The following is a 24399-nucleotide window of genomic DNA, read 5'->3' as shown; positions in this document are numbered from 1 at the left end:
TTGCAAAGGGACATTTGTTTCTTTGTAAATGGTCTGGACTTGTTTAACTTACCCTTCATTAGGCTTGATTTTTGTATTCTAAATACTGCGCTCTACAAGGATAACAACAGTGTCCAGGGATCAAAAAAGCACTTTGCAAATACGAACGGCCAGACTCTGCCATCCTTTACCCCTCTTGATTTCAGAGAGACAAAGGACTCTGCAGTATGAAAAGCATTAGCCTGTTTTATGTAAAATTTGTGTTCCTTTTGTGCTGTTAAGAAAATGCATTACTCCGAAGTTTTCCGTCAGGTAGAGACAGCTTAAGCGATATATCCAGTGGCTTGCAAGGGATTTAACAAATTAAGTGGACAGCACGTACGCGATTTATGGGGTAATGCCTTTGGCAAAAAGAAAGAATTGAGCTGAAAATTAATGTATGCGGGCATCAGCTGGTGACATGGGGAGTGGGGGGACCATGCCATGGGTCCCAGTTTATTCCCACACCACCAGCAAGCCATGCTGTTTTACAGCAAGAATGAAAGAAAGGCTCTGGGCTTGGAACTGTGAAGGTTCAGATGAGCCTGTGCAGTCAGAGCAATTTTCTTGGCACCCTGTATTTCCTTTTAAGCCCGTGTATTAATTCCTTCCCACTGTGCTGCCACTGTTCCGTCGATGTCAGCGAATCGTGAAGGTGCATGGGAACATGCTTGGCAGCCCGTGACAGTACCTGTCCCAAGAATGTTCTGCAGTAACTAAAGGAGATGATACACTAAAAGGAGGTAGCTCTTAATGCCACTTCGAGGAAACATCCAAAACGCCCTGCCCCTATTTCCATATAAGAGCAGGGAAGGCTCTGGCTGGAATAGATGTTAGAAAGTAAAAAGAACAACAACATTTTCCACACTAAATCTAAAGCTTCTCTTCACTGCTGGGGAAACTGCATTTTTTTTTTTTTCTTCTTTTTTTACCTCTTGGTAGCGGAGAGGCATGACTTATCCCAGCGCAGTGCCCAGTCTGGAGCAGGGATTTGCATCCTGGTGTTCCATATCCTGTCTCCCCCACTGCCCCTTGGCCTCTGCAGGACTTTGAATAAATGATTGGCAGAGGGGGAATTTAGAGGATGGGAGGCCCGGAGTCAAATCTTCGGTCTGAATCAGAAGGCTGGGTCATTTGCAGTGGGTTATCTGGGGGACTCTGCTGCGTGCTGAAGGCCAGCTAGTTCTCTGGATGCATGCACTGTTTTATAATGCAGCGATACCTCTTACAGATATGCCCTGAAGTGCTTTTAAGTGAAGATTGCTTCCTTTAATAGGTGTATCTTAAGGTGAGGAAGGTTAAGAAGCTGAGCTGGGTACGCAAATCGTGCAGGGGCTGATCTGCCTCTGTCTGACTGCAGTTGATTGAGAATTAAGCCTTTGTGCTTGGGTTGTCACAGGTTAATGAGTGTCCCAGCTTCCCTGAAAATTAGGATCTTACGCACCTGTGACTTTCAGCTTTTGTCATTACACACTATAGACAATTTTAATTATCACTACCATGGCCAGTCATTGCATTAGGCTGCATGAACACAAAACAAAAAGGCCTGACTTATCAATTAGAAATGTCAGTGGGTGGGAGGAGGAGGTGGGTCCCGCGCTCACCTCGGGGAGCTCGCTCGCTGCAGATCCGATCTGCACAGCACCTTGCAAAAAGCACTGATAAGCTGCTCAGAAGCAAGGCAAGCCACAATAAACATCCCGGTGGGTGGAGAGTGCCTCGCTGGCCTGACCCTGCCATTGTTGCACCCTCTTCCAGAGCGCGACACAGCCCCGGGGAGCCTGTGACAGAACCTCACCTTTGTTTTCTCTGAGTTTCACTTTAACAGCTCAAGTGGTATTTGATTTCCCACTTTTGCCACCAATTTTAGCTCTATAACTAACGACAAGGGTGAGAGCAGCAGTGTAGATAACCATCTAATAACTTTTGCCACGTCATAGTCCCTAGAGCTCCCTCACTTGGCTTCTTTGTCCAGTGTTTAAGATCAGAGCAGCAAGATTCTTTTTTCCCAAAAAACCTTTGGTGAAGTATCTTTGGGCAGTGAGACATTCTCCTGTTAATTGTTTCATAGACTCCAAAATCTTGTACCTTGGGTCTGGGGTCTGAATCGGGGTCTGCAGCGAGGCGGGTGCTGAGGAGGTGGCAGTGCCTCACAACACTCAGGAAACGGCTGGTGGGGCTCACAACTGTAAATTAGGTTTTAACCCTCAGACAGACGATCAAAACCTATTTCAGTTTCCTATGGACCTCGTCGGCAATTCTTCACTCACTACTAGCAACACAGAGATATTTGTGACCAAAACACAACATGCTTCTAAGAACAACAGTGAATAGTTTTTACTTCTCTGTTACACAAAACCACAGATATGTGTATTTTTCCCTAGAAATACTGTGAAAATTAAGACTATTCCCCAGATTATGCTGGGATGTCATTATGAAAATAACTGCCGCCTTGTATGATGCGAACGGCAAACTGTTGCAATGAGTTCGCCAATGAGAAGTCTGTGAAAGTCTCTCATTTTAGGCTGGTGACAGGAAATGGCAGCAGGAAGTGAACTGAAGGGGCTGGAGCTCAGTGCTCTGTGTGCGAGCGAGGGGATAAAGTACTTGCATTTGAAATGCTGATGCATAAATAGCATTCATTTGCTTAATGATAAGGTTTACCAACATGCAAGCATTACAGTTTTGAGGGTTTTTTTTAAGGTTATCTCTTCCTGATGAAAGATTGTCATTGGTAGCTGCTGTAAGGCAGGGAAACTCATGAACTTGGTAGGGTCAGTCCAGCACACAAGCACAGAGTTTGGCTGAGGTTGTTTTGAGATCTAATGGTCTTCTAAATGAAGATAGGTCAGGGGGAGCAACTAGATTGGATTGTACAGATAGAAAATTTTGAAGTGCACGTATTCTTTTAATTTTGATCTGGAAGACAGAGCTTGAAAAGCAGCCTTATGGCTATCAAGGATTTGGAATATGCTAAAGGTCAAGGGTATTAGTATTTGGTTGGGGCCCAGATCTTACAATGCAGTTAAAAAAAGAAAAGGGTTGGAATTCCCCCTTTTATTTGTTTTAATTGTCATGTAATAACTTGCAAGTCAGATGTTGGTTGCATTGTGTTTACTCCCATTTGTGTACTGGTTACTGCTGCTCTGCTGTGAGTGATAGAGGAGTTTCGTGTTTCCCTGGGAGAAAAGTGCAAATGGACTGTGCTTTTCCTTGCCAAACTCTTCTGGTGGCCACATGGACATCATGAATCATCGCTAGGACAATGTGGGTGGTGGAGAAACAACACAAACAGAAAGCGTACATCTTTGGAGTAGATCCACCATAAATCTTTCAATTCAGCCGTGCAGTGTAAAGAGAAGAGGTGGTGCTCCCTGTGCCCTTTGAACTGATGCAGCTGTCAAGGCTGCTGAAGCATAGACACTTAAAGTCCGCTTGACAAAAATAAATCTTTCCAGCTCTTAGGTTCAAGCAATAGGGTTCTAGTTTCTTTTTCCCTTGAGTTCCTGTGTATCGGTGATATCTTCATGGCAGTGGTTTCTTAGGAGGCTAATAGCTAGAACAGGTGAGCTTGAAACACTTGAATGTCTGCTGGTTTCAGGATCAGGGCCATTGTGTTCAGCATGTCGGTGGTGAGTTGAGGCTTTCATCTGCATGGTGTCCAAAATGCTGTGCTGAATGGAGACGCTTGTCTGCGTACACCAGAAACGAACCATGGAGCCTGTGCTAGTGACCAGGATACTGAGACCCACAAACCTTTCTTCTTCCCCCTGTCTTGTTCCATCTTGTACCACCTCTGGCTCCATCCTGTACCCCCTTTGGCATACCTGGCAGCTTCACTAAAAAAATAAGACTCACAGAGTTTGTTGCTCCAGGTGTGGCAGTAGCATTCACACCTTCATGCGCAGCAGGAGCAGCATCACGCTGCTCGAGGTGTGCATCAGGCCTCCACCCTACGTCCATCCTCTTTGAGGCTGGGTGCTCTCTGCCTCTCGAGTATATATTTATGTGTTGCTCTCTGTCAGGGATCGCTGCAGGAGATGGGCTGTCATTGCACATCCAGCCCTGATGGATGCTGACTGCATCCACTGCAGTGGCTTGTGTGCTCAGAGTCGCCCATGGCCACAGGTACCTGCTTTATCCCAGTATATTCATTTAGATCCCTTGCAACAGCTTGCCTATCGCCGGAATAACCATAATGATAATAACTATTCTGATTATATTTGTACTACTTCGCAGCATCTCTCTTGATTTTCAGCCCATCTGTACATCTGTCATTGCAGACGTGCTTTATTTTAACTCTAGGCAAATAATCTTTTTCTTCAAAACATATTTCTTTCACTTTTAAAAGCAAACAAGCAGGCTCTAGAGTGATTTTGCTCTCAAACTTGCACTTTTCAGTATTCCTGCTGCATCAAAAGCTGGCAAATTGCTCTTGCTGGTTTTGGAATTTCCACTTTCTAGAAAAAGTCTTGTTTATAAAGCACACTAAGTTGGACCCAGTGATGCTATCAATCTTCCTGTACCTCTCCCTGCAACAGTTAAAAAGAAATCACAGCTCCCTAGGAAGGTTTTATATTCACAACTTATAGCTGGCAATAGTGATAATTTGTTAAATATGTATTTAGATATAGTTAAAATGCACTATAGGCTTAAAAATATAGAAAATTAAGAATTTATAGTTTCTTACATCACTCCCTTCTGGTCTGCAGCTGCAGCAAGAGCTCAATCCTTCTGGGTGTTTGGGCATGGGACTTGCTTATCTAAAGCAGCCAGAGAGTTTGGTGTAATGGGGTAAATCCTTTGTTAACGGGGTGTGGGAGTCCTCAGCAGTCGGTTCTGGAGCAGTGAACAGCTCTACACTGCCAGGTACCAACGGGAAGAGCGGGGCAGCCTTGGCAAGCAAGGAGTTAAAAGGGGTGATGTTTGACTTTGAGCTGAAGGTCTTGGGGAGGTTTCATCCACAGTAAGTGAGTCCCAAGGCATGTGCTGGCTGGCATTTTATCGCAAGTAAAGCCACTATTGCAAGTGCTCTTCTATGCCATAAATGCCTTTTACAGCCCATATGTGTTGTAATTGTGAAAGTTGTGATGTATCTGCTCAAAATAAGCCAAATGTCCAGGACAACTCACTGTAGAAAACTGGCAGGATGGCATTATGGCATGCATAGTGTGAATGGAAGGTGGCTTGTGTATTGGTTTTGGTGATAGTGAGGAAGCAGGGCTGCAGATCATGGTCCTTTGTGGGAGATGTGAGTAGAAATTTTAAGACTGTCCACAGCAATGTTCCCCTTTTCTGTTGTGTCAAGCCTGAAATTTCTTACCGTGCCCCAAACAGGACTAACATGCCTGTTAGTAGTCTGACTGTTTCGTGAATGATCAAAAAGCAAACAGGGATTGCAAAAAATAGCAAACTATTTTCAACAATTATCTCTTTGAACTTAATGATCCAAAATTAATGATGTGATTTTCTCAGGCAAATTAAAGATAAAAAAGACACCAGCATTTTTAAAAAAAGCTTTCCATTTTTTCCCAGATCCATTCAAAAGAGATATTTGCTATTTGACCCCAGTAAACAACTTTAATTATTTAATGCAAGCTCCAAGCTCCAGTTGTCTCACTGATTTTTCTAAATTAATGAACTGAAATAGAGGGTTTAAGTTATAGAGAATTGAGAGGAACAGGACATGTCTTAGAACTAGGGTTATAACTCAGTCACAGATGCAGTCCACTGCTGAACATGCATGAGTTTTTTAAGGCATCTTAACCTGATAGAAAAGCCCAGCATCTGGGGAAAAGAACCCAAACTATTGTGTATGTGGGAAAAGTTATAGAGTTAGCAAAACTGAGAGTGGTACTGTAATCTTAAATGATTCAATTTGTTTGTAACATGTGAGGTTCTGCAGAGAGTATATGAAATAAATTTGCTATCTTGCTATTTTCTTTATAGCTTAGAAAGAGCACTTTCTCTGCTCCACGCAGTCTGTGGCTGGAGTCCAGCATTGAAAGCTGGATGTATATCTTCTCCGCTCTAAAGCTGCAGAGCGATGGGATGAACCAGGGGAATAAATTACAGAAGCCTCTGCTGGGAGGCCCACCTGATTTTTATGTTAGCTAAAGGTGATCACCTTCCAGGTTAATCTCATGCCTTGCAGTGCATCGAAGTAAGGCATCAGCAAAGTGGAGCACGGTGTCTGCTTTGTAGTTCTCTCTGCAAAAAGATATTCAGAACTGGGGAGGATCAGGGAGATTTTGTTCACTTTGAGTTTCTGTTTGGTTTGTTCTTTCTAAGCAAAGGAGGAGTGTGTCTCAGCAAATCCCACCATTCGTGAACACTGAAGAGTAACAGATATTAATCAGGAGGATTAAGAGCTTGCCCTTTTTTTGCTGTGCAAATGAGAAAGTTTCAGGGTAAATGGGACACCTTCTTGCTTTTCCTTGCTATTATAGCTGCTGAAACCCCAGAAAAACCTTCCTGCCCACAGGTTTACTCCGTGGCTGAAATACACTGCCTGCCCCAGGTGTTCTTGTAATCCCATGGGGCAATTGTCAGGCATTGAATTGGGGATCCCAGAAAAACACTGCAAAACAGGAAAAAATCTAAGGATCACACACACAAAAATGCAAAAGAGTGTGGCTGCAGAAACGGAGTTGCCATAGCTGTTAGAGACTCAGCGAGACAGGGTGGAATCCAGTGTTTTGGAAGGTTTCCCCGTATGACACAAGATTTTGGAATTTTACAGCTGGTAAATCCTTATTAACACAGGCAGCCACTACTGGCCTGGATTCTCTGGCTCACTGTTTACTATGGGGGCGCCTAGTGGAAGTATGCCTGGTCCTGATTATTCAGCTTTGAATCTTAATTGTTTAAAGAAAATATTAAAAAATAATAATTTTTGGAATAAACAAAAGGCAGAGAGACAAGCTCCCATCACCTGTTGACAGAAAATTGATCCTGTAGAAAGCTGGCATGGGGAGTGGAATTCCCTATTCTCCCACTTAGTCATCGCATCCTGGTGTGACTCATTTTATTACATGGAGGTTCCCAGTGGTTTTATTTTGAGAGGAGCTTTTGTTTAATAATTTATACACACACAGACACAAACACACGTATAATCTTAAAAAAACAACAAATCTATTTTCATGAATTGGCATAAGGAATCATTTGGAAGAGCCCTGGAATGACAGACTGCCCCTGCTGCTTCACTACTCGACTACTGTGTTTATGTTTTATTTTACTGTGAATTCAATTCCTCAACAATAGATGGGGAGAAGTCTTCTCTAGACTTGCTCTCACTGTGCAAAATGTCAGATTTGGGGCTGGGCTGGATGGCGGATGACTAATCCTTTGGCCTTTTACCTCCCAGACCTTGACTTGTATCTTTGGCCTTGGTGACTCAAACTTCTGTCCTCAGTGAAATGATGGGACTGGCCTGAGTGCATCATAAACAGAGCTTCATTAACTGCAGTGGGCAGTCTTGCTTCAGAAAGAAAAAAAAATCCGCAGAAATCCATCTCAGTGAAAAATTAGATAGCTTTACTTTTGTGAGTTTTAAATTCATTCATGCTGTATTTGCTTAAAATTTGAAAACTATTCTGAAATTATTAGGAGACAACTGCATAGGACTAGATGCTGAGCAACCTTGCACTGACATGAAGCAGAATAACTTCCCAGCTGAAATCAGAATTCATCCCCAAAAAGAGCAGCAGAGACTGTGTGTGAGTTTTCCCCTGCCCATAAGGTTTCTGCATCTCAAAAGTGGTGTTTGTTCTGCAGGAAAACATTCGTTGTTGTTTGCTTTGTTCTTGGGGTGGTTCTAAAAAACCTTGACTGTTTTCCAGAGATGCTTCTCATCTGCTGATGAAAGCTGACAATCGTTGTGCTTTTCTGGAAGACCTTCCAAGAAACACAGTGAATAGGGACAATTCATTGCGAGCCCCCAGGGAACTCTGCAGAAATGTCTAGTCGGGGAAGCTCTGCCACGAGCTACCAGGCTTGGTTTCTTTGGGGAGTTAGCATGGTTTGGTTAGCACAGGAAAAAGGTAACAGGTTGTTCATTAAGTAATTTGTGTAATGCTTGACTGAAAAGCGATAAAGTACATTTTCAAGCACAAAATCACATGCAGGCACAGAATCACATACAGAATCGGCACAATAGTATACTTAGTCTTCTACTAGAGAGAACTGCAAAGAAAATTTCCTGAACCTCTCAGTCCATCAGTCATGCTTGTTCAAATAAAGCAGTAAGTTTGTTTCTCTGCTAGTTACTGACCCCAAAGTCATGAGTAAGGGATCATGAATAATGTGTAAAGGCTGTAACTGGTTCAGAAAACCTTTAATTGGCTAATTAAAAAAAGTCCTATAAGGGGCTGCAGAGAATCACCCAAAATGTTCCTAATGCAGACTGACGTTTTGATTTTCCCCAAAGTTTGAAGCAAGACTCTTGGTATGATCACAGTTAGAGAGTTAGAGAGGGTAGAATTACCTTCTTCCAACAACTCATTCATTCCTCCAAAGAGTGCTGACACAATCAGATCTCTCATCAGGGTTTAATGCTAAGTCTCATAGTCCTGAAGCAGCACAAAAATCTCTATTTCCTGAACATTTCACTGACCTGTGGTGTTAAAGACTTGCCAACTAAGACAAACCATTTAAATGAGCAGGGAACCACAACAGTAAAAATACTGTGTGAGGCAGCAGTGACTGGTAAGACCTCAGGGTCTAAATCCAAAAATATTTTATCATCTTTAGTGGAACTACTGCTCTTTTCAGAGGCGTGGGTTGGATTCCCTGCAGTGGAGGTAGAATTTGAGACATGCCACACATGTGGACCTGGCCCTAAGTTCCTGTGTGATCCACACATGTACCGGGACACTCTTGTAGTGCCTCTGGCTGGCACATATCGATGGCAGGACAGCCCAGCGCTGAATGGAACTGGCAGAGCACACGTTCTCTACATCTGACAGCTCTCACAGTACTGCAGCAAAAATGATGCTGTTGCTCTTTTGCAGTTTTCTTACCTCTCCACTGTCGAAGCAGGTTTAATTATATGCAATAAACAGCTATCTGTACTTGTAGACTTTAGATTAAGTTATTAGTCAAGCTGGGGCTTAATCTCTGTTTGCAAGCAGGGAGGGGACCACTCATTATCCCCTTTGTGGCATGACAGAGTTAAAGGGTAATTAAGGCCAGATTGGACCTCAGGAGGTTTGCTCAAAGCGAAATGCATCTGTAGTGTTTAGGCACCACCTGGGTTACAACACTGGCACTGAAGAAAAGGGCCTACTTCACACACCCAACTCGTGACACATGTTTTGTAACTGAGAGCTGTGCTTCACCATCTATCAGCATTATGATTATTAACACATCCATACAATAAAAATGCCATCTTTTACTTTCTTCAAACATCCACTTTAGTTTCCTCCTAAAAAATTCTCATTTGTGCACATTCTAAAGATGATAAATGTGTTGACAGTTTGGTGCAAGTTTTCTCTGTTCAAAATTTCCTCGAGTTGTCCTACAGATGGGCCTAAGACTTCTCAGTTTATTCCTCCTGCTCTCCATTAACTCTCTGAGAGCACATAATCAAAAAATCTCTTTTCATTCCCAGCAAAAAAGGAGAAGCTGAAGTAGGTATTTCTGAATGCAGTTGTATTTTTCATTTTATTAACAGCCTCCTTCATCCTTCTGCCAAAAGCTCACCATAATGTGCGTATCCAGGGGGGTTAAAGGAAAAGCAAATATTGATTGTCTCGAGCTAAAGTTTGTATATTCGCAACTATAAAAATGAAGCAGTGAGACAGATGGAGCCACATCATGATATTTAATCATAAAGGTCAGGGAGTGAGCTGCAGAGTGGTTATATTCAACAGGGCTTCAGTGCTGAGGAACGGGGATTGCTGCTGCTGACAGATACGTTAGAAACCTGTGTAGCTGCCACGTGCATGAATATATCCAAACAGGAGCATCTATCATCATTAGAATGATAACCCCAAATACATTTATTTCTTGTTTGGTTGGGCTTATTCTCATCCTTCCTTTTAATCTCCACAGACTTTGGACTCAGCCTAAGCATCATTTGATTTTTATGGCTGGCTTCATTAGCTTTTAGTGCAATTTCAGTGGCTTGGTTACTAAATCAAATCCACTGTGATTGTGGTTGCATATGCTTCACAGGCCTCTTGAACACAGCAGATGACTTGGAGACCCATTTATCCTTTATTTTATGCATTTTGGACCAACAAATCCTTTTGATTTCTACCTTCTTTGTGAAGTTAGTGCTGTTGTATCTGCACACACTGTTTGAATTTAGCAGTACAGAAACAAAGATGAAAACATTCTGCCTGGAGGAAAACCAGTGTCAAATATTCCCGCTTGGCTGTCCTCGTTGTCAGGACATCTTCATATTGCATTGCTTAGACAGTTCCCGATGTGTGTCTCTATTAGAGCTTTATTTTGTTGCGTCCTTTTCCCTCCTTTTTTCCTCAGAGAACTATAAAAAATTCTCTTTGGGTTTTTCTTCAGGGGGGGTGTGGGAAGGTTCTTTAACACATACTATCATAGTTTCTTTTCACTAAGATCACCTAGAAGAGGAATTAAGTATTTACTGCTTTGTCATCAGACGATGCATTTAGTATTTGCTGGATTAAAGCCCTGGTATTTGCTGGCTTCCCCTTTCCTGAGATATTTACCATTTCAGCTACAGTGAAGCTTTAGCTGCATTAATAGGGTTATAGATTTAACCTGCAACGGTCCAAAGTAGTGGCCAAAGTGAATGTTTATTGTTAGAAAATGTAGTGTTTTCCATTCCTGGGCACAGCGGCCCTTTGGGATGTGCAGGCTAAACAGCACATGGGGCGAGAGCCTTGCTGGCTCTGATTACACAGCTCGCTTAGGCCGTCTCCGCTCCGGCAGTCCGTCACTAATCCACGCGTTAGCGCAGAAAAGACAACTGACTCACTGTGGAGCAACTTGAAACACTTAAAAAAGTCTGAATTATTTAGCGTTTTCTCCTTGCACCAGAATGGCGTGGCAGTAGCAGTGTGAATTGTTGGGAGGCCCAGGCTCTCTTCTCCCCTCTCTCCCCCTGAGAGGATTTTCCTCACAGGTAACTGAGGGACAGAGCCAATCTTCCAGCTCTTCATCAGCTTCTTCCACGTCCTTGGTGGGAAGGATCGGGGGTGAGGAGGCCCAGCCAGGGCTGTGTGCCCACCCTTGCCCCACCATAGGCCAGGCACCCTGCCCAAAGGCCCTGGGGAGCCCGCCTGCCATAAGGGAGGAAGGGGCACCCTGTTGGCGACAGACTCAGGGAAAACCCTTCTCTCCCTCCGATCTGTTTAAGGACCAGAACACAGCCAAGGTGTCTGAAGTGTGGGGTGCTGGGGGAGGCCAGGCCCTGCCTGCTGTGGGGGGACAGGCTGGGAGGGACCCCCGGGCTGAAGGACACGGAGCTGGGGCCAGCAGGGCCCTCCCTGTGGCTGCGGCCATGGAGCAGCGGCCCAGAGAGCCGAGCACATCTGTCAGCTCATTGTCTGTGCGGAGCCGAGAACAAAGAGGAAAACAACAGAAAAAAAAATAAAAAAATGCAAAATGCATTTAAAAATACTCTTTCAATTTCCCTTTTTGCCAGAAGCAGAAGTACTTAAATAACAGAGGACAAAAGCAGCTCTTGCAGAATTTCCAAGAATTGGGAAAAATAAAAGGTCCTGTGAGAAGGGCTGTTTTTAGGAGACTTCCACCCCTGTCCCGCCAGACCTGGGCATGCAGCCTGGGGAACCCCCGCAGAAACGCGCCCGCAGCGGCCTCCCCCCTCTCCAAAGCAAACACCAGCCTCGCGGCTGCAGTATTTCAAGTCACGTCGGTTCCTTGGGATCTGTGTCCCCTATTCATTTTAAAACCAAGCTTTCAGAAAGGTATGAGGCAATTTTTTGTTCCCATCAGTATTTTGCTTCTGCAAATTGCTTGGCTGAAAGGCTCAGCAGAATATAAAAATCAAAGGGGTAGAGATTAAAATCTGAAATAAAAAAAAATAAAAGTAATAAGGAAGGCATTGCTAAAAGATGTTTCTGGGAAGTGTGGGCGACAGTAGATTTAAGAAATATTTGTATCCAGATGAAGCATCCAGTTTGTGTACAAATGTCCTGTCACTAGTGATGTACTCTTATAAAGCTCGGGGGTTACTTTGATGATATTCCATACAAGGGGATCAAATTTTATTTTCCACTATAAATACAATTTTGTGTAACAGAATGGAGACGAGCTGTGTGGATGTAATTAAGAACAGAAAGACTTCCAGTGGTTCAGAGGTAGAGGCTGTTGCATGCGCGATGAGGTGGTTTTACACTGAGTACGGTGAAGATTTGGTGCTTTACAAGTGACTTTAGGACTGCTGGTGGCCTCTGTCACAGCCTGCAGCGGTGGCAGTGCTGGGGCGCAGATCCACAGTTGGACACATTGGGCTTGTTCCTTGTTCAGCGGAGATGTACTGCTAGATATCACATGATGAGGCTTCATATAGCACTTATAAGAAATGAGTAGGGCATGCATAACAGAAATCAAACACCCTATGTAGCTGGTTTCCCAATTACAGTAAGAATCTGTCCCTGTTGCACTACATCTAGAAAAACCCACACTCCTATGAGAATTCAGAGCATCTGCCAGTTTCACTGTGCAGCACTTCTAAAAAACGGCCCTGAAGTGTCTCAGTTGGCTTGCTTTCACCTCTATGCATCCCTTACAAGATCTGGATTCTTAGCTAGTCTTTCCTCCACCTCCTCGCCCATTCCACCACTTACCACACTGGTGGGGAGCCATGTGGCCTTAGATTAAAATAGTGGGAAGTCTGTTGAGCTGCTGACCAAATGTGACCATTAATGAGTTATCCAACCTTCTGCTGCCCTCCATCAGTCAAGCTGGCTGAAATCAAGTCTGGTAGAAGGCAGATGTTGCACCTGTGCTAAATATTTCATTCCTCAGTTTGGCTAATTTCTACAAAAACACTTGATTTTAATATGTATGTTAGCTTTTTCCTGGCAAGAGAAGTGTTCAATGATGTGTTTAAATTAAATGCTGTTGCTTTTGGTTAGGACTGGGAAGGTGCTTGAAAGTCCATTTTGAGTGCTTTGATAACTTGATGCCCTTAATTTGTCTCCTTTTTTTAAGTCAAGCTTTACGATTAAAAAAAATACAGTAAGGTTAATATTGTGATATTCTTCCAGATGGGCAGCAGATCTGGGAAATGGAGGCAACAGTGGACAAAGATAAGAGCCAGCCTGTAAGTATGCAAAAGAGTGGATGTCCTCTCCTTGAGCTTCTCAGACAGCAAGTTGTATTCAAGGGGTAGTTTTCAAAGAGAGTCTCAAAAGCAGAAAGAGCAGCTATCTTACTGCTGTGATGAACAAATGTCAAATGCTTCAGCAATAAATGTGTTGCAAAAAGAAACTATTCATTTAGCAGTATCCCACAGCAAACTGAATAACGGCTAGATTTTGTGTTCTTGCAGAAGACTCTATTGTATCAGCCCGCTCCTCTGCAGGATGCTGGCTGTCCTGACTTCCTTTGGCCTGTATGGAAGTCTTGGGTGCTCTGTACTTTGCAGGACAGGACTTGTACTATAGTATTTAAAATGAACGTTGGTCTTTCAAGGGAATGAGCCTCTTTGTTCGTTTTGCTTAATGGGACCTTACTGTCGTTGTTCAGTGCATTTAGGAGCTAGCACTCGCATTGCCATGGGCCATGCCTGCCCTTGCGGAAGAGAACGGGACACTTCTTGTTAATTTCCACGGAAGCAGGATATTGCTGCGTATAAGAGAAAAGCCTATAAAATAATCAAGTTTATTCTAAGAAAAAGAGGGAATTCTGCCATACATACTTGTTCATCAAGCACAGTGTGATCAACAGTGCTGCTACATTTGCCACTGTTCTGCGTGCTTTAAGCTGAGACCTCTCTCCCCAAATTCAGGACAACATCAAGTACAAGAGAGGATACAGTACATAGAAAGCAGCTTCCTAGTACCAAAAATCTTCTAGTCTTTCACCATCTGCCCTTTTTTTTCCCCCTCTCTTCTTCTCATACCCTTCTTCATAGGGAAGAATAGGAAGATTTCCTTTATGCCTGGACGTGTAACAGAGAGATCCACACAAGAATCTGCAGTCAGCCTCAGTTACTAATTCTGTATTGTCACTTTTCATTGTTTCAGAGCATGCTCTTTGTAGAAATACCAGAGTACCGTAACAAGCACATTCGCACAGCTGTGAAGGTGAATTTCTATGTCATCAATGGAAAAAGAAAAAGAAGCCAACCCCAGCATTTTACCTATCACCCAGGTAATTCTCAAGGACAGAGCAAAATTTTAATTTCTGCTGTGTTGTTTTCTTCCCGTTATTTGAAGATCTAATTTTTACTAATTTAATTCAGCTGAGTGCAGCTAAGCACTCAACAACTCTTTGGTTTAAAGGATGCATGTGATTTATGGTCAGGAATTTCCCATAAATTTAAGGAGACAGTTATCTTGGCAATGGGCTGATGCTGCCCCATTCACTTGATGGAAGTTTGCCAACAGCCTCAGTGGGAGCAGACTCAGTCTGTGACATGATGTGACCCTGTGAAAACCATAAGCATTGCCTTCCCCAGCTGACGTGTGTGACAGTAAGATAACATCAGATCTGGGAAAGTAACAAGGGTTTGGTATGGAGGAAGGCGAGCAATATATATTCTCCAGAATGAGGCTGGTTGAGGAAAATATGAATGCTTTTCTGATGTTCTTCCTCTTGGGAATTGGTGAGCTATGTCACAATAAATGCAAAAGGATTACTAATGAGATTCCCAGAATTTCTCAGCTTTGGCTGGGAGAAAAATATTGTGAGAAAATCAGAGTATTGTGTTTGTGGAAACCAGAAAGCATAAAATAACTTTTTTTTAGTAGTTACCAGTACCAGATTTTTTTCAAACTTCAAAATGATGTCTTTATTTGACTGTTTTCTAAGGATGGGCAAACATTCATTCCGATTCTTATTTTGGTCTCCTCCAGCCTGGAAATCTCTGATTCTCTCCCTGAATTTATGAACTGTATAGGGTATGTGAAGGTTTTGTATAGCTGCTAAATTGTTCTCCTGTGGAATAGTATTGATAAGTACAATACTATCTTAATAGAATCCATAAAATAAACCACTTCAGAGAAGGAATTCCTAAACTTCCAAAGAATAACCCCATTGCATGACTGTTATATGGTTTTCATTGTATGGTATTTCAGTACTGAGTTTTGGGGAATATTTTACAAAACATAAGAAATGTGAGAACTTGTCTGTAGAGGGAAATCATTTATCCACACCAAGATTCACACAACTCTTACTAAATCATGGTTTTTTAAATGACAGTGTCAAAAAACTCTTCAGCTTTTATTACTTGAGGAAGTTATAAGCAGTAAAGGAACTAAAAAGAAAGCTCTAAAACAATTCAGCTCTGCCTTTGGTCACTAGTTAAATGTTTGACAGAAAAATGAGGAGTTGTATATGTCATAGTATTTCTATTTATTCAGTCTTCCTTTGAGATGGAAGTACTACATGGAACTATACCTATGGCTTCTTCCCTTCCTTTTATTCCAGAATGGCCCTTAACTGAATTTAAATACGAGCTGAAGTATTGAACTTTTCAATTTTTAGAAATTTGTGGTTAAATAGATCATTATAGATTTTCAAGAACATCTTAGCACAGAGGGCTTTCAAGAAAGACTCCGCCATGATTGCATATACGTGATTTATTAAACTTGATGCCTGTGAGATACGAGCTTGCACATGCAAATGTTGCAAAGGTTTAAGTCTGTTATTACTTCAAGGAAAATCTCTCTGTTTATCAGCTTGTTACGAATAATGTCCTTTGCATGCTTTATTCTAGTACCATCAATCAAAACAGAGCCCATTGATGACTATGATCCAGCCTTAATCTGCAATACAGTACACAGTGGTCTGGGAACAGTAACACAGCCTTACTATTCACAGCACACAATGGTCACCGAATCCCCTTCCTGTCTTGTGGCCACTATGGCTCCTTGCCAGCAGTTGCGCTCAGGCCTTTCTTCTCCTGATTCTCGATACCATCAGCAGAATCCAGCCGCTGTAATATACCAAAGAAGCAAGAGCCTTAGCCCGAGCCAACTGGGCTACCAGCAATCCAATTTGATGGCCGCTCCAGTTGCTATTTCAGATGCCCATAGGTCAGTGCTGGTGCACGCTGGTTCTCCGGGCCAGACTTCAGCAGTGCTCCACCACTCTCCAGGCAACCAGCAGTCTTCTCCAGTGATTCACTATTCTCCAACCAACCAGCAGCTGAGGTGTGGTAGTCACCAAGAATTTCAGCACATCATGTGCTGTGAAAATTTTACGTCCAATGTTGCAAGATCCAACCAGCCCCAGGTCAGTCAAGCACAAAGGTTAAGTCCGAGTTCATATCCTACCGTGATTCAGCAGCAGACAGCCTCAGGCCAGCGAGCAGCAAAAAATGGACCACCGGTTAGTGATCAGAAAGAAGTGTTACCAGCTGGAGTCACTATTAAACAGGAGCAGAATCTGGACCAAGCATATCTGGACGACGGTAAGCACTGCTCTTTTCTTCTATGGGTTGGTTTGTTGGAGGGAGGAAGTTTAGGACTTACAAATCCCACCTGTTCCTTGGCACAAAACCAACGTGGCCTCCTTTTGATGGGTGTGGATATTTGCTGTTTGTTCATGTTGCATTTTGGTGTTTCATCAACTGCATTTTTGGTAGAGGGAAATGCACTTTGGCAACTGAGCTAAAAACATAGAGTTCTGCAGAAACCCTGTCTTGCTTTGTGACATGGAGTGAGCTGTCAGGTTTCAAGCTGTTGCCATTTTGTTTCCTTTTGCAAAAGGTTAGTTTGGAAAATGGAGAATCTGAAACAAAATGCACTTTTAAATTATTTTTTTATTATTCATATCAGGGCAAAGTCCACTTTGTAAAATGCTTTTGTACATTTTGTACCCAAAAAAAAAAAAGCTCATTGAGCAGTCTATCAAGGCCCGTAATGAATGGGGTAGTGCTGCAGGCAAAACTATTGCAGATGTTCTAGATGAACAGTAGGACATTGATAAGTAAAACAATGCTGTTTCTTTGTAGTGAGCCAGCAGATTTAGCCTTTAGGAATGAATATAAGTTAGAGTAAAGCTTTCTTTGAACGTATCCTGCTTATTCTTAGGTAGGCAGCTATTGGCAATCTGGTTGATCGGTTCTTTTAATAAAGTGTATTCCTTGCAAGGGGAAATAATGTAAAGTTAATAGTGCAGCTGGATGCTGCAATCATAAAGGCCAGTAGCAAACCCGATGCTTATTTTAGTGGGAGCAGAGTGAGGTTGCTGGATATATTGCTGCAAATATAGGGTGTTCTTATGCATGAAGTACAGACCTGATTTTCACGTATATTCACTGCTGCTGTCCTCTAGGCAATTGCATGCACGGTTTGATCTTGTAAATGTGCACCATTATGTGCTTTGTAAGCACCCAGTAGTTTGAGATTTTTACTGCAGTTACCTAGAGTTGTGAAATTGTGCCCATGAAAGTTTTACTTTCTTCAACTTTGGTACTGAGTGCTTTGTGGCTGTATCCTGTACAGTCTTCATTGCTGTTTCTGTGGGCAGAGTAGAGTTCGGATAGTTTTCTCTGTTAGTCTGTGTTTGAAATGTGGTTGATGTAGCTTTGGTGCCATCACAGTAAAATCTAGAGAGTTTTTACTGGTTTCCATGTCTGAAGAGCAATGTTGGATTGGGTTTTAACAGAGAATTTGATTTAGGAGTTTTGCTGGATCTGCAAGAAAATAGCTAAGTAAAATCCACTTCCCATTCAGGGAATGGGGCATGATAACAAAGCAAGATAATCTTTCTAGTAGTAAAATTGAACACTGTGTTTTAAGGAACTTTTAATATGAGAAGCTGAGAGGTTCTTCCATGTTTCTAAAAATACTTGGTACAAACCTTGTAAAAGAAATAAAAAAGAATCTAGAAGTAAAAGCTAGCAAACTTCTGAGTCGAGCCAAAGTCCACTTAAATGGACTGCAAAATTAATTTCACTGGGCTTTGGATCAGGCCATTAATATCTAACTATAGCATAGCTCACAAGGGATGTAGTCAACCTCTGTGCTGAGAGGAGCCATTAGGCAGAATAGCAGCAAGTTAATAATGAAATTCCAGGCTTCTGTTTAGCTGACTGGATCATCTTGAACTGATTTCAACTAGAGATTAATTTATCAATTATGCCACCCAACTCAGGCCAGGCAAGATTGGTCACATGCAGTCTCTTTACTGACCTCACTGAATTTACATTAGCTAGAAGTGTGACTTGGAGAACTGTGATTTACTTTAGGACTTTGCAAAACATTTCATTCTGAAATGTTCAGGACTTGAATTGAAAAGCCACTTTGTTTGCTGCTGGGTAAAAGTGACTCAGAACATAACAAAAGCCATATTTTTCCTAACTAGAAAGTTTATTTTTGTGCTTTAAAGTATTAAAAGAAAGCAAACCCAAAGGATTATGGAGGCTTTACCCTCAAATCCCTTTTATCCAGAAAGCTCTTCTGAGATAAAGTGAGCTGTTAGGTCTTGCTGTGATTTTTCACAGATAGATACTGAGATGATGGTTCCCCAGCCAAGCTTGGCATGAACACACTGCACTGCCACTGATGCACAGACTCTTAGGCAACCACTGTTCAGTGTCTGTTGCTTCCCTTCTCTCTTCTTCCCTTCCCCCATCTTCCTCCCTCTTCTTTGTTCTTCTTTATCCGTATTTCTGCTGACAGTCCAGCTTTCGTCCCTTTGTACGGTTGTGACCTCCTCCTGTCAACTCTTGTCCTCTGCTTATGTGGTTAATGCTCAGCCTTGGTGTTCTGGTCTTTGCTTCTATTCTGAGCTTTGCCATGAACTTCTTGAGGGACTTGGGACCAAGCCCTGCTCCATTGGTTCCTCATTCCTGAAGCTTTTGCTGTCAGAGTCTGTATGCTGTCCCAGTCTTTGAGCTCTCCTGGAAGTGACCAAAAAAGAACATCTCATGGCTAACACAATTACTGTTTCTCCTTACCTTTTCCAATCTCCTGCGGACACTGCTGACAGGACCTTTATCTCCCCTGCTGTAAAAAGAAATATGTATTTGTCCTTCTTTCTGAGATTGTGGTTTGTTCTTTGATCAGAGCCTTCACTGCTCCATAGGGCATATAATACTGGGGACTGAGCACACCTACCATGTTTTTACCTCCTGCCTCGTAAAGATAAGAGCTGGTTCCACTTCCAAAGATAAGAGCTGGTTCCACTTCCACAGGAGGTTTACAGTCAAATGTGTGACATAGATCACAAAGCTGTAAGTTCTTAAGGTTGAATAGCACCAGCAGTGTAGCCAAAACAGCATGGACCTTAAGGCAGGTGATGGCAAGTATTTAGCTGTATTCTCAGGTGGGTTTTGCCATGTGCGAGGAGCTCTTTGCAGTAGCTGCACAACTGGTACTGTCTGTACTGGCTACCTTAATAATAACTTAAGAATGTCTGTTGCTCATTTCTGATCATACTGCAGATGTAGAGAGCTGGTGCTACCTCAGAGCAAGAGATGCCCAGCCCAGCTTGTGCACCCCCCTTCCAACTTCTCAGTTTTGTCCTCCCAGACAGAATTATGAAATGTGTGGTTACTGGAAGAAAGGCTCTAGCTATCAAGTCATATAGGTTGGATTTGGAAGTGCAGCCATTGGGAAGACTGATGCAGCTTAGACATTGCCACATATATGTATACCTTCTTATACATATTCCTCTGTGTTTGTCAAAAAACCCTAATCTGTAACTTTTTTGTATCAAGTCGTGTAAAGATGAATCCCCAGAGGAAGGCAATATTCATGAAAAATTGGCAGAGAAACCTTTGTTACACACCTCTGCCTCAGAGATTCATTACTATTGGAAATACTCTGGGGGTGAAGATGGTTAGGAGATCCTTCAGGACCCATCTGGTGTCCAGGCTACTGCTGGCAAGCAGTGATTGGCTTCGAATGCAAGTGAAAGCCATAGGATGAGGAAGTGCTGAGCACATTTCAGCCAAGGCCTCATCTTAATATTGTTCATAACCAAAACCACCAACAATGGTAAAAGTTACACAAACAACCACAGAAATATGTTGACAAATAGAACTTTGTTCTTCCAGGACCTTCAGAGCAATCAGATTAGCTATTTAAAGCACAACCCCAGTTAAAAAAAATAGTTCTTTGCAGCACCATCCAAAATGCCTTGGTGGGACAGGATCAAGAGAGGGTGACCCAGGGCTGGGGGCACTGGTCGTGCCCTGGGTTGCCCACGCTCATGCTGCAGAGCTGGAGGTTTCCTGTGTAGCCCTGGGGAAGCTGCTCAGCTGCCATGTGCCACAGTTCCCCATCTGCGGCACAGAGATACAAGGATTGTGTGACAAGAGCAATAGGAGGATAAATGCATCACAGACTCTAAAGCACTCAGATGCGACGGTCTAGAAGTGCTTTACAGAGACTGAGTGTCAAGTATGGTGTTAGGCTCTTTTCATATACAAATAATGGACGTGTAGCTGTTGTCTTGAATGTTATCAACTTGCCTGCCTTAGATTTAGTTCTTCTTTTTGCTTCAGCTGTCATGTTGTGTGCTTTTTACTTTACAAAGAAAAATGATTGTCATTATTCAAATAGTAACTATCTAACCACATCTGATGCTCAGAGCTGTCTGTTTGATGCAGTGGCTCTAAATTATTTTTGGTGCACCAGTAATCTTTAATGGGGAGGAGAAAAGCAAGGCAGATGCTTGTGTAGTGGTTTATCAGACTGCTGATCAGCAGAGATGTTTTACAGTGAACTCATGTATTTCGCAGAAAATTTCACACATAGCAGATATTTCTTTAGAAAATGGATCTGCAGGGTGTGCAATCTGATGCTTGTAAATCACCCAGCACTTTAAATCACCTTCCTATGAGCAAAGTGTTAATTTGTGCAGTTTTGGTCCCTCCCGCAATGACCATTCCCTAACCATGGGTCTCATCCGAGACCATACGGAGTGTGTTAGGTCCCTACATTTTCTTTCTGCATTCTTTTATTCAACAACAAGAAAATCCACACTCTGCCCCCACGGTGGCATGAAATGAAATTCAAACCCCTTCTTTCCTCCACATTCAGGAATAATCTTTCTTTTCTGGCCAGCTTTTTTCCTCTGTAGCCCGGTAGCAGTTAGGCACGAGCCTGAGCAGGGTGTACCTCCAGGAAACCCCGGGTCTCCTGGGGACCCGAGAAGGAAAGCGACTGTGTCAGCCCTGAGTAAGCGTCAGTCCGGGACTGAGCTCTTTCCTGCCGCCCTCCCTGCAGCGCTCAGCCCACTCTGCATCCGTGCTGGTCCCGTGTGCTCCTCGGGGAGACCGGTGTGTGTCCGTGGATGAAAGGAGAGGGTCAGTACAGCCAGGAGGGAAAGGCAGAACACAAGGCCCCTTGCAGCCACCGTGCTCCTTAGGGCTTTGGCTCAGGTGCCAGCACATTGGGAGCATCCTGCTCGCCCTCCCCAGCCCCTCCACGGCGGATGGAGGAGGGGGTGGCATGAAGCCAGCTCTGTCAGCTTGCTGCCAGCTGGGGATTTCCCTGTGCTGGGGGAACCTCAGCTGCACGGTGAAGCCAGTTCTAAGCCCTCCGTGCATTAGAGCAGCAGAGCCACACTAGCAAGGAGCAGGGGTCTGGCCACCTCCCTGGCTGTAGAGAAGGTGCTTTTCTCTCTTAACATTGTAGTGGTTTCATCCTCGGAAAGCACAGAAGATGGTGGCTTTAGGAACATGTTTTAGTTTGGTTTGTAGTTGTTTTCATCATATGTCCACGCGCAGGGTAAAATAGCAATACAGGGCAGAGGGGGAAATGTTCCTGTTTCCTGGCATTTTAGGCAGGAGTGAATTTGAATGTTGCAAATGGGCTGTGGTTCAGTTAGAGCAACAATTTGCATCCAAAAAAAAAAAAGCCAAGCTCTGTTTTTAATTAGAACTACTTTTCATAGAAGGTGTGGTCATTTCTGCTCAGGCAGAGTTTGACTAAGAGTGAAGCCTGTACGTTCTCCAAAACTTTTCGCTCAAACACTCTAGCAAATCTATGTATTCATCAGACTCATTCTCTCATTCTTGAAGCTCTGACTCACTTTATTCCAGATTTTCTGTTCTCTCTATGGGGACCTTACAGCACTCTGTGGGTACGCTACATGCTTTATTTTTGGATCCTTGCTCTTGTGTGTTTGTCACATTACAACCTAAGTGCCCTAGTCATATGCCACTCATATGCATGTTGCTTTTCTAGATGCAACATGCAAAGAGAACAAAAAGGTAGTTCTGCTTCCAAAAGCCTGTAGTCTGTTGGCAGGAGGTAAAAAGAACACGAGGCTCGTCTTCTGGGTTGTGTCTGAGCTTGGCCTTTCAGCAAAGTATTTAACTTCCCTGTACCTCAGTTTACCATTATAAAAAATATCTTGTTATCCTTCCCTCTCATGCATTTAAGCATATAATTCGTTCATGTTACATGGATTCTTAGAAAAAAAACTTCATACCTGAATAAGAACTATGTATTTTTATTATTATGACAGGCTGGTATCTGAAGTTCTTCACCTCTAGAAACAATTTGCTATTTGAAAATTCAGACAAATCCAGTCCTTTTTCAAGACTGCTCTTTCCCCAGCAGTCTTTCTGAGCAGCTGTCCTGCTGCCTAAAAACATGCAAAACAAAACAAAGTGAGAAAAAGAAAAACCCATACATTCAAAATCAGCAGTGGAGGAAGGAAGAAAATGAATCAAGTGATTAAAACCATAGTTCCACTGGCACCTCTTTGTTCTCAAGCTCAGGAATCTTTAATTGGTGCAGTAAGTGCCCACAGGCAAGTTGTGTTACAAAGCGTTTCCTGTTCAAAAGAACATGCAGACTCCATTAGGAGACCACGGGCACCGCTGCCAAGAACTGACACTGCAGGATGGGTACGTGAATGCTCTCTCGGTGTCTCGATGGGCAGGGTCCCACCACGAACCGATGCACCAAGACAATAAACCCCAATTCTAGCGATTTGCTGGTGGAAGCCATGCTACCGTTTGAAGGCTAAACCAGTGGACCGTTATCAGCAGAAAGCGCTCAGTTTTCGGAAGGCATCAAGCAATTTTCAATGATAGTTTTGAAATACTGGCACAGAGTTACTTGAAAAAAAGAACTTGTTCATGCAGTTGAGAATTGAAAGCTTCTAAACCACAATAAAGTCCTTTCCCAGACTTGCTGTCCATTTATTCCACGCTCATGGCATTCCTTAGATGGTCTGAATCACAGACAGCAGACAGCTCTTATAAAGATGACCATAGACACCCATCTGTTGGAAGACATCTGCCAAAATAGACCATACATTTACTTTTATTCCTTCAATCCACTTTCAATTTAAAGGGATAACAACAATAACATTTTTCAGTCCAGTGACACTATTCATCCAGTGCAGAGAAACGGTAATGAATTAAAATAATTCCACTGCGGGAAGAAGCAGACAAGAAGAAGCAGACAAGCTTTTTCCCCAGCTCTTAGAGATGGGTGAAGGGGAGCACAGAGCTTTGAAGTGACTTGCCCCAGCTGGTGCAAAAAGTCACTGGTAAAACTGTAACTTGCCTATGGGATCCCAGGCTCATGGGTCCCCCCAGCTGCGTCCCTCGCACAGATGTGGGGGTACCAAAGGTGTGAGAAACTGTTGCCCAGGTGTGCAGGAGCTGGGGCCGTGCTGGCCATGCTGTAGGTTGTTAAAACACATGTTGCATCAAAGGGAGGGATTGGCAGAGCTGCTCTCTCCTTTTTCTGCCTTTCCACCATTCTCATTCCTTTCATACTGTATCTCAAAGAATACTACCTGCTTTCTAGAAGTGAATGATTGACTGATGGCAAGTAATACACTACCTGTCACCAAGAGGAGGTGTGTCTGTTAGAAACATCCTCATTTTTTATGGTAAAGTCTGGAGACAGAGCAAACCCGTTGCGTGAACAAGTAGAGCATGTAAGGAGAATGAATCAGTGGTCCTCCTGCCAGTGAGGGGTGACAGTGGGTGTTTTGCACAGAAATTCTTTCAGTTCAGTCAAAATCATAACTGTTTTGACATTTTTTAAAAATGGGGGCTTTGGAGATGAGAAGCAAGAAATGCGCGGATAGGAAATGGCTTATAACAAAACTGTGTAAAGCAGGAAGGGGGGTTAACTCCTTCTAGAGCTAAATTCTCCATTTTGCATTGAACCAGAGAAGCTCTCTGGAAACCTTTAGCAGTGCTTGTTTTACACTTAGGCAGCTTACCACATAACTATGCTGGTTAAGGTGGTTGTGCTTTTTTTTTTTTTTTTTTTTTTTTAA

The 24399-nt window shown here is 43.0% G+C and overlaps 1 protein-coding gene across 1 annotated transcript in view; it reads left to right on the top strand.

Moving 5' to 3' along the window:
* The window catches only part of NFATC2 (nuclear factor of activated T-cells, cytoplasmic, calcineurin-dependent 2), an 87791-nt gene that overhangs the window by 42921 nt on the left and 20471 nt on the right, over positions 1-24399 (top strand). The window contains exons 7-9 of the mRNA XM_014943868.1: positions 13236-13291; positions 14217-14343; positions 15911-16606. Coding sequence (XP_014799354.1) covers positions 13236-13291; positions 14217-14343; positions 15911-16606 — 879 coding nt within the window. The remainder of the gene's footprint in view (positions 1-13235; positions 13292-14216; positions 14344-15910; positions 16607-24399) is intronic.

Source organism: Calidris pugnax, unplaced genomic scaffold (assembly GCF_001431845.1).
Source record: "Calidris pugnax isolate Ruff unplaced genomic scaffold, ASM143184v1 scaffold118, whole genome shotgun sequence".
Lineage (NCBI taxonomy): Eukaryota > Metazoa > Chordata > Aves > Charadriiformes > Scolopacidae > Calidris > Calidris pugnax.
The sequence above is the reverse complement of the archived record's forward strand: the minus strand, read 5'-3'. Positions and strand labels throughout refer to the sequence as shown.